Raw genomic sequence first — 11,341 nt, 5'->3', positions numbered from 1 at the left:
TCATTTGTTTGAGTGAGCCTGTCAGCATGGCTCCAGATTTTTCAAATAGTTCTTTAAAAAGAAGGCAATTTTTGGTCGGTACTCAGTATTAAGCCCAGGCTTTCTGTTGGGCAAGCATTCTGCTACCTGAGTTTTGACCCTAGCCATAAGAAAAAACAAAACTTTAAACAGTTTACATTTGTAACAAGAAAACTCCTTTGTCACAGGAAGCAAGGTGCCTGAGAAGAAAATATGGGTTGGGTTATTTATCTCAGATTTCTCCATGGGTAGACAACCTATTCTAATTGCTGAAACCAATGTTTTGCTTTAATGTTTCCTCACTTTCACTTCCTGTCCATTTTACATTTAAAACTCTGTATCTACCTAATTTCAGTTGGATGAAACTAGAATTATTTGCATTTTCCCTTTGAAAATCACTGTAAATTGCTCCTGATTTTAGCATTCTTTCTGCCACAGTCCACAGTGGAATTTTTACACTTTTTATCTTAGATCATATAGTAGTTCCTTCAGGTCTCCCAGTTTCTGGTCTTTCTACTCCAAATGCATCTGACAAACAAGCACTGAGCCATTCATGGCAACACTTCCTCAAAACCCTCTCTACTATTTCCTGTTGGCAACTTAATAAAGTCTAAAACGTAGCACAGTATTTGAAGTCATGCAAAATATACTTCAGCTCTATTTTTCCTCAGGAAACTTCCTTCATTTGAAATGCCTTTTTGACATTGACAGCTAACTCATTAATTTCAAACCTCAGCTGTCTCCTGAACAGGAGTTTATCATACTTTTTGATTTTCACATAGTTTATTGCTTCTCTGCCATTTTTTTGCACATCGAGGGTTTCTTTCCTTCCTTCCCTCCCTTTCTTTCTTTTCCTTTCTTTCTTCCTTTCTTTCTTTCTTTTTCTTTCTTCCCTTCCTTCCTTTCTTTCTTTCTTTTCTTTCTTTACTTCCTTTTTCTTTCTCTCCTTCCTTCCTTCCTTCCTTCCTTTCCTTATTTCTTTCTTTCTGTACCAAGGTTTGAACTCAAGGCCTTGAATTTGCATGGCTTGCTTTCTTAGCTGTGATTCTATCACATAAGCCATGCCTCCAGCCTGGACTTTTGCTGGTTATTTTTTGGAGCTAGAATCTAATGGACTTTTCTATTTGGGCTGGCTTTGAACTGACATCCTTTGGATTCCTCCTGTGTTACTAGGATTCTAGCTGGCCTTCACTTTTATTAATAATGTTTCATAGTCTTATATCTAGTTTAATTGTATAGCTTTTGGTTGTAACGTTTAGGGTAGTAATGCAAGACTAATTTTCAAATCATCCTAGGGCATAACATAATACATAGCAAGTATGCTGTATTTCTGGTATTCTTGACTGAACAAAAGTCCATGTGCATGAAATACTTTTATGTAAATATTGATGATTGACTCCAAATTTTGAGAATTGGAAGAAAAGATTATTTAACTTTGAATTGAATGATATACTTAGAAAAAAGAGATATAGCTTGGAATTCAAGAAGGAATTTTCCTGGCATAGTTAATCAACTGTTTTTAGTCGGGGTAAACTTTAAACAGAGGCTAGTATCAGCCATGCTTTGATGAGGGCAGTAGACGCAGTAGATAATGCTTATGGCTTATTTATTTATTGTTCTTGGTGGTACAAGGGATTAAAAACAGAGCCTTAAGATTGAGCTATACTCTCTTTTTTTCCAGATAGGCTCTCTCACTTTTGCCTTGAGACCTAGATTCATTTGGGCTGAGCCTGAGACCAAAATGCTCTTGCTTCCTTTTCTGCAGTGGCTGGGACTGTGGGTGTGGGCTACCATACCTACCTTGTTTTTGAGATAATATTCCACTAACTTTTGTCCAAGCTAATCTTGAATCACTATCCTCCTATCTCTGACTCATTTTCTTTAACCCTTTGATTTTTAAAGTCTCCTTGAGAATGATTTTTTTCTTCACAATTAGTAGTAAAATTTCTCCTCAATATTGGCTACTATTACTTAAACTCCTCAGTGCTATTTTTAAAATGTGTGTGTGTGTTGGAATTTTTAGACCCTAAGAGGTTAAAATCAGTGGGGGCCTACAGTGAGGAGGTCTTCCTGGGTCCCTGCTTTCAGGGACTTGGAAGGATTTATGAGTAGGATGAGTCCTTGTTCACTGTCCCCAAACCCCACCGTCCTCAGTCTCAGAAGGAAGCTCAATGCCTTTGCACTTGTACAGAGAACTTGTTTTCCTGTTGAAGCTGAAATCCTAGAAATCATTTTATTGACTTGTATATTCCTAGTAAAAATGCATATCCAGATAAATATTTGTTGAATGAATTCAGTAACTAAGTGTGTACCCGAAAAACCTGGGGGTTTGCAGCCACTTTCAGTTAGCTCTCATCTCCAAGGTAGAAAATAGATTAGAGGTCATTGTTGCCAAGTACTACCAAATTCTATATTGTAATGGACTTGGAAAAAGTTAAGAAGACATTGATGGTACACTGCCATCTTGTTCAGCTCTTTTCCCTGGCCCTCTATTTCTAGACATTGTCTTCTGGAAATAGACAACAATAATAGTGGCTAACAGGCCTGTGTGAAGACTGTAAGGCATAGTACCAGCAAAGCTCTGAGAATGGTGCCCAGTGCACTGGTTATAAGCACTTGGCAAGTATGAATAAATGCAGTTACTCAAGGTCTCTAATGAGTTCTGCTGAAGACAGGGGAGAAAAATCCAACAGCTCACAAATCCAAATGGTTTATCTTTTATTCATACAAATAATACATACACAAGACTGCATATTGTTTGAAGACTGAAATAATTTTCTAGTGTAACAACTCCGTAACAAAATTTAACTAAATGTAACATTTATGAAAATATAAATCTCTGATTAGGTAATTCTTCCCAACAATACAAAGTTTACATAAAAACATTCAATGTGAGCTATCAGTTGCAAACAAGTTAGGAAAAAAAATCATTCAAGTCACTTGTTATACTCTATTGGCTTTTACACAGAACATTCACACACTACATTTAATCCATCTAGGCATTTAAATCTCAGAAACATGGCATGGAGGTCCCACTGACAATGACAGGGGTAAGAATGGGTTACCTGAAGAGCTAAAAAGTATCGGTTCACACCATCTATTCCAGGGATCTCAGATTATGGGTCTGGGCTGGCAGCTACACCAAGAGGAACATATGGAAAAGTCTTTCACTAGGGAGAAGGGTGTTTATATCTGAATCACATCTTTCCATGCTTATATGCTTACTTCTTTCCAGAGCAAAAGACATTTGACTTAGATTCGCCATGGGTTAGATCCCTTTGTTATTTCTTGTAGAGGCAACCATCAAGATGGTACTGTAATGTTTGCTCACATTACATCCCAGCATCCTTTCCAGGTTCTTTTACTGTCCACAGAAACAATACATTGGTGAAATTATAGTTATGGGCTGGGGTACGTGATAAGTTCATGGCAGCGCTGGACAGTCTGTTCCTTGTTCATTATTCTTTCTAAAGTTATCGTCACCTTCAAGGGAAAGCACACCAAATCTCCACTGCTGGCCTCTCTGGAAAGTTATGCTATGTAGTAGGTACAGAAGGTTGAAAATCACCTTCCCCTTGAAGGTGTAATATTTCCTTTTAAATAGGTATGGTCATTTTAAAAAAAAAGAAAAGAATATTACAGATTCTGCTTTAAAATGGGCAAATCAGGCTCAGCAGGGCTCTCAGTCCCAGAGTGACACAGATGAAGCAGCAAGGTCAGAGGGGTTACAAACAGGGCCATTAAAGAGCCATTGGACACCCTTAACATTTGTAGTTTAGCACAAGGACAGGCATATTTAGTTTGTCCTCAAGTATTTGGTCATCTATCTGCTTTGTACACACACAAAAAGGAGGAGGAATGTGAGTAAGGCAATGTCACCAGTATTCTAGAGATGGCATGTTAAACAAGCTTGCTTTTTTTTTAAAAAAAAATTAAGATCTACTTCTGTGATTTAAGGAATCATTTAGGCTACTCTACATCTGACTGACTAATAGAGATTTTTGTCAGGGCAACAATAGAAATGAGCAGGTGTTTTGATTAAATATGTAATGCCCTTCCTGTCCTTCTTTACACTCAAGCACAAATATGCATTTCAAAAAAGATATGAAAAATTGTGGCTTGTTATTAAACGGATTCTTTTGCAACCCAGGAAAGAGTTTAAAAATCAAATATTCCATGATACAGAAACCCTTGCATGCAATTGTTGCAACTGTATTGTAAAGAAGACGGACTCTCCATGTTCAATAGCCCTATGGTTAGTAGGTAGTTCTGGCCCCAATCGGTTCACAGTCTCCTCTTTTGTGTTGTGTATCTCTTGGGAACTTAGGAATACATATGGGCATTTTGTTACATGATGTTTGCACCTTTAGACTTCTTACCTGTACACTAGGTTTACACAGTTGTCAGGATCAGAAAATGTAAAGAGAGATTAAGGCTGTGTTTTACATATCACATAATCATGTGGAGTTAAACAGCTCTCTGTCTTCATGATTTCAACTTGTTTTTGTAGTACTAATTCCAATCCAAATGGTCCACCTATAATTCTAGCCTCATTCACTGAACTGGTGCGAGAGTTTACATGTTGCTTTTTAGTATACGGCTTTTTCTCTCTCTTTCTAGATAAAATACTCATTGAAATGCCACTTCTAGAAAATTCTGTCATCCCTTCATTCCTGGACACAGTTTGATGAAAAGATGGCACCCCCGTCCAATCTCATATTTCTGTTCGTTGTGTGAACATGCCAAAAAAACACCAGAATTCCAAGATCTTTCCTGTCTTTTAAGAAAGGAGTAGTTGATAATTTGTGATACTCAGGATGCACTCAGCCTTTTCTTTTGTATGTGGATCGTGGATTTCCACCGAGCAGAACAAATGTTTTGTCAGTTATCAGTGGCATAGCTGTGGCTCCTGGATTCAAGGGCAGAGCACATCCGATCGTAACAGGAGTTATGTTTCTTGGAGGGTGTGGCTTCACTGGACTCCGATGAGTCACTCACTGTGATGGGGCTGTCTCTTGCAAACACCTCTGTGGATTCTCTCCATAAGCAATCCACAGACATTTTAAAGCAGTAGCTGTTAGTCTTTGGCCTGGATGTCTGTGTGGCATTGTTGAAGATCTGTCTGCTATTTGAAGTGGCAATTTTAATTTTTAGAGCAGCATCTACTCGGTCCACCACCGTATAGATCCCTATACTGCCATCATCGAAGCCCACAATGATGTTCAGGTGCCTCTGAGAAAGTGCAAGGAAAGTTGGTGTTTTATAGAGGGAACAAGCACCGATATTTTTGCCATCAGCCAGTCTCATTACAATTAAACTGGATATTGCATCGTTTTCCTCCTCCTCCTCCTCCCCATTCCGGAAACAAATGTATACCAGGTAACGCCCATCTCGAGATAACCTCTGTCTCCAGATGATCCCAGAGGCATGAACCACCCTTAATTTACCACTGTGTAAATCTAACACATTGATATTTTCATCTCCCCGAGACAGAATGCCTAGCTTGCCATTGGGAGAAATTTCAAAATCCTCCAGAGTTTTCAGGAAGTTGTTGGGAAGTTGCACGCGTCGACAGATGACTTCCTCTGTCAGACTCCAGATGTTCACGGTCTCTGCTGATGTGATAAACACAACGATGTCAGGACAATCAGGAATCAATTTGAAGTTCACAATGGTGGTCCCATCTTCACAGCAAAATTTCTTAGTGATACTTCCTGTCCAAAGACTGACAGCCAGCACTTTGCTCTTGGTCATTCCGACCACAAAGGTATTTGCAGAGGTGATAAAGGCATTTTGCAGAGTGGTGAGTATGTTGCACACCCTGTGGCCCGTGGCCAGTCTCCAAACCCTGGAGGCATTTTCCTCACAGAGTGAGACCACAAATTGGTCGTTGTGTGTAATCAGCAGCTGAGATATCCTCTGGCCATTAATTCGGAAGAGATTTTCTCCACTGCTGGTGTGCCACACATACTGGCTGCTTTTGTCATCTGAAGTTACCATTAGATCTCCAGTGGATGTTAACACACAGTGTTCAACTATTCCATCATGCTTAAAGACGGCTTCAATGAACCCGCTGCTGAAGTTCCATTTGTGAACACAGTCTGAGCCGTCTAGGGAGTAAATGATTTCCCCACGAGCAGGCAACACCAGACTCTGAATGGGTTTTCCAGTCTTATCTATGTTGGACATAGCTGTGATGATATCAACATCCCAGATGGAAAGAACACCACTGGTAGACAAAGACAACAGCATGTTGTGGTGACTAGATTTCACCAACTTGACGATGGTACCTGAGATTTCCTGTAAGCTGGCCATGCATTGTCCTGTGTCCCGCCTCCAAAAAAACATGGCTGAGGTATTCTCCATGGTTGCGATGATGCAGTCTCCATTTTTGGACAGCACGGCAGATATGAAACGCTCGTTGTGCTTGGCTCTGAACTTTTCAGCCACTTTCCACATGCCGGTGTCTACGAGCTCGATGCTGAGAGCTTTACAGATCAGAATGGCGCTCTGGTCTTCCGAAAGTTCAATGCTGACTACCTCGCTGTCTTCTCGACGGCAGTCAAAGTCATCCGTCAGCTGGGGGTTGGAGATATCCTCAGTATTCCAAACAGAAAGACTTCCCTCGCTATCTACCATGACCATCTCTTGAGCCGTGTCCAGAATGAGAAGAAACTTCACAAACCCACCAGAGAATTCTGATGTCACCGTACATAACTTCTCTCCACTCCCCAAGTGGAATATGGTGGTTGTGTTCAGGGACTGTCCACAGAAAGCATACACCCCATCCAGCGAACACTGGACACAGGTCACTTCATACCAGCAATGGAACTGGTAGAGAGGCCATCCATAGAGCAGATCAATGACAGTGACATCTTTGCTGGCTTCCAGCCATGCAAGGGCATGGTTGACGGACAGTGTAAATCCATTGATATAGGTGGTACCACTTCCATGCTTGGTCCCTTTGATTTCTACCTCAGACAAGAGACAGGAATTGAGGTTGTCATAAACCAGCAAGGTGTTATTTGTTGTGGCCACCACAAGGTACTTTTCATCACTGGTGAGTTTCATGCCCAGGATGACAGACTGGGATGTAGTGATCTGCCTGAGTAGCTGGCGACTTTCTACGTCCCACGTGCTGATGGAGCCATTTTCTAAGGCTGTGAGCACAGTGCTGGGGTTACAGGTTGGCAAAATCTCTGTGACATGCAGGTGACTGGATGACAAGGGCAGACGCTCAGGGCTGTAGGTTACATCCATGGATGAATGCAATGGCACAATGGAGCAATATTTGGGCCCATCTTTGTCACATTCTAAAAGAAGGTGGCGAAGTTTGGGCAAGGAACTTACAACAGGCAGCAGCCTTTGCTGAAGTTCTGCGGACAGGGAGCCAGGAAACGCAATGACCTTGTTTTTGATGCTACGGAGGATGCTGGCTAGGAACTTGAGCTCCTTTTCTTGTGAGTAGTTATAGGCCAGCTCAATGTCTGCAAGCACTTTGTCAAACTGGCCGATTTTGACCATGGTATAAAGCCAGCTGAAGTTCATGATGATTCCGTACAGTAGGTCATCGGTTTTTCCACACCTGGTCAAGTGATACAAAAGCTCAGACATTTTCCGGTGGTTGACAAAAAAGATGTCGGGCTCCAGTGGATTGCACTGGAAAACCCAGGGCTGATCAGGAGCCTGCCTGTCAAAGGAAGCCTGTTCCATGAAATGTTTTTCTTCCTCCAGCAGGCTTCTGCTCTCCAAGTCGAGGCAGCCATTCAAATAGGAATCTTCAAGGCAGAAAGCTTTTCTCCTACCCCCAGACCATACTCCCAGAAAATAATCTGCCAGAATGGTATGCATTTCTCTCAAATTGCCCTCATCCTGCAGATAGAGCTTTTGGGCGATGAGGTGCAGGTGTCTGTTGGCCCAGACCAGGAGTGTAACATTCTTCACGTGCCTTTCTATCAAGTATCCGCTGAGACCCTCCTTGAGCCTGGCAATGTACAGGTAAGGTACTCTCAAGGGATTGCTGGGCCTGGCATTCTCATTGAGCTCGTTCATAACATTATTGTCTAGTGCTAGCACATCTTCCAGTTCCATTTCACTTAATCCCATTTTGGCCATGGTGATGTAACCCAGAGCTCTGGACACCAATTTCTGACCACACTTTTTCTCTAAGCACCAGAATAAGTGCTCGATACTATCATGAACCGTGACACAGAGGGAAGATTCGTCAACATCTTTGTGAGATCTCCAATGCCTCACCTCCCTGAAGGTCAAATTCACAAACATGGGCAGCGTACACTTAGAGAATGCGTTGTTGACATAAATCTGCTGGCCAGAGGTGACCTTCCTTTTGACCCTCAGCAGTTGATGTTTGAGGACCTGGCTGCACATCTTCCTATCCCGGGGAATCAGCTCAATGTAGTTGTCTTCTTCGTGGATAAGGCACCTTAGTTTCTGCAGGATCCCATGTTTGTTGGGCAGTGTGGAGAGGATGATGCGGACGAAGCGGGGAAGGTGAGCGGGCAGCCACCAGAGCTTTCGGGCATCGTCATTCTCTGAGAGCTGTTCAAGGGCGTCAAATATGATCACCAGTGGTCTCTGCAGTGAAGACTCATTCAAAAGGTTTATAAATAAGTCCCGGAGGTCATGGATCTTCTTAGGATAGCTTTGAACCAGACATCGGTAGTTGACTGCCAGTTGTTCACAAACACTTAGCAGGAGAGTCCTAAGGTCGGTGCTCATGTCTGTGGTTCCTAGAAATCTCACGACGACAACTGGGTCAGATTCTGGTCCTGTGTCTTCATGAAGCCAGCCATAAGCCTAAAACATAAACCTGGACTTTAGAATGGGACTATGCATTTATGTAGTCATTCTCTGGGGCTCAAAGTCGAAAATACCTACCATGCATAACATATCCAACAACCCAAAAGTCCATAACCCTGCTGGAAAGGTCAAAAAGCGGCCACAAACCCCATGCACCAGAATCTACGGTGAGATCACCCTCTGCCCCCGTAGCAAAATAGTAGTAACAGATGACTGAATCACATTCTTCAAATTACAAGGTATTTCATAAACCTGTAAATCTACATAGCTGGTGTGGTCAGTTTTTCACCACCAAATCCCCATATCCTGGCACAGTTATCAGTACATATTAGGTGCTTAATGTTTAATGACTGAATTAAGTAATGATTTAAGCATTCCACAGTTAAATATTCTTATTCATGAAGAGTCTATAATACTATATATGGCTGACCAAATTTTAAATTAGAGTTCAATAAAAAATTCAATATTAATATTTTATTGAATGTAGTGTATTATTCATAGACACTTTTGTGTGCTATAGAAAAATAATAATTATACTTATTGTTCTCATCATAAAAACATAATATTGCTAAGAGATGTTAAATGTTGTGCTGTATAACAGACAGTTTGTATCTCACACAGTCATCTGTCATCAGGTCATCTCTCTGAAGGGTGGATGGAATCATAGTATCATTTAATAAAAGAGGAAACTGAGTTCCAATCTAAATAAATGGCTGGTCTGAGTTAAACAATCAGGAGACAAGGTTGGAGAAAAAATGTATCTGACTTTCTAAGTACCTTTTACTCCTTCCCTCTTTCCTTTCCTTCCTCCCTCACCCTCTCTCCTTTCCCTTCTTCTCACCTTCCTCTTACTCTTCTCTCTCTCTTTCTCTCTCTTCAACAGTGAAATTAAAGAAATAAAATATATAACAGATCTGCTTAGTTTAGTATTTTTCTTTGTGGAAAATCAAAGCTGAAAAGTAATATGGATAAAGTGTAAAACACTCCAAAGAGTATTTTTTAGGGAGATACAGCTTTTAGTAATCCTAGGAATTTATCAAGGAAAGTTATTCCTTTGAAGAGCAGGGGTTTTAGTTTTCCTCAAGAGATAGATTGGGTTAAGAAATAAATATAATGATTGGTTTGTGGCTATCAATTTCAGAGCCAGCAACTGAGGAATAGAAACATTTTGTTTTTTAGCCCCAGCCTTGGAAGTTGGCTTTCTAGAAAGGTAATCTTGCTATTCTACCATTGATGGCTTATCAGAAAGAATACTTCTTTGTTCCTGATGGCTGGTAACACTTCTATGCGTCCTCTTCCTGCCTGCCCATCACACCTGCTGCTGCAGGTGTGATGTGTTTGGACAGCCTTCACAGAAATGTTGAATAACAAAGGAGACAAACATGAGAGGTCATGTTTGCACGAGGGAGTGCAAGTTATTGTTAATGTTGGCCTAGTCATTCACTGGGAGAAAAGCAAATGGGAAGCAGGAAAAGGCCTAAAAACAAGAGAGGCTAAGAAGCCTGGATTTGGGATTAAATACAAGCCAGTGGGAAAAATAGGCGGGAGATCAGCATCTCAGACAATCATTCCTCAAGTGGATACGTTTTTCCCTGTGCACACTCTGTCCTCCAGAGACTATCTGTGCAGACAGTTCAGCCTAGCCCTACCATGCAATCCTTGACTTCTTGTGCTAGAGCACATGGCGGAAAATATATGACATGAATTTTCCACTGGTTCCTGGCTGGGACCAAAATTTGACTTATTACTTTTGACTGTACTTACAAATTACAAATAATTACAAAAATGACTAATTTGGTGACCAGGAGCAAGTAAAAGGCTATATTTTGTTTGAGAAGAGTTTTTGAGATTTAAGTTTTCATCTAAATGGGGTAAGGCCTGGACCCTTGCTTTCATTGTATTTGATGATGGTATAATTTGTGGGGGGAAGGGCAAAAACAAACCGTTTAAATAGGGATACAGGTGGACCCATTGCAACAATGAGATGTACAAGTCATTATGTTGAAAAACGAACTTTACAACTTAGGCCTGGTGGGGGTGAGGGGAGAGGGGAGGAGGGAGATGGGAAGGGATGGGAAGGGGAAACAGAGGAGGAGGCTACAATGCTTGATAAGAAATGTACTCATTATCTTGCCCATGTAATTGTAACCCCTCTGTACGGTATTTTCACAATAAAAAATTTAAAAAAGTAAATAAATAAAAGGGCTTTATAGTTGTACCCCCTCAATCTTTTCTCTCACTACAGCTGTTGAAGGGTTAAAAATTAGGAACCTCACTTCACCATTACCATTATTAACTTGCTAACTGCTGATTTTGCTTCTGTAAATATGCTTGCATTCAGACCCCCTTTTTCCTGGGAAATAAAATTGGGCAGTGACTCAAGGATATTGGCCGGCCCAGATGTCCGGATATCAGCCCACCCAGGACAAGGACAGCGGTTATAGATAGTATATGTTCTTCAGTTCCAGATTAATTAAGCCATCTGTGGGACAAACCTTAACAA

At 41.1% G+C, this 11,341-nt stretch overlaps 1 protein-coding gene across 1 annotated transcript in view; it reads right to left on the bottom strand.

Annotated features, from left to right (window-relative positions):
- Positions 1–4,899: 4,899 nt before the first annotated feature.
- The window catches only part of Nwd2 (NACHT and WD repeat domain containing 2), a 125,173-nt gene continuing 118,731 nt past the window's right edge, over positions 4,900–11,341 (bottom strand). The window contains exon 7 of the mRNA XM_013009002.1: positions 4,900–8,835. Coding sequence (XP_012864456.1) covers positions 4,900–8,835 — 3,936 coding nt within the window. The remainder of the gene's footprint in view (positions 8,836–11,341) is intronic.

Source organism: Dipodomys ordii, unplaced genomic scaffold (genome assembly GCF_000151885.1).
Source record: "Dipodomys ordii isolate 6190 unplaced genomic scaffold, Dord_2.0 Scaffold8, whole genome shotgun sequence".
Taxonomy (NCBI): domain Eukaryota; kingdom Metazoa; phylum Chordata; class Mammalia; order Rodentia; family Heteromyidae; genus Dipodomys; species Dipodomys ordii.
This window is presented reverse-complemented; position numbering and strand designations above follow the sequence as displayed.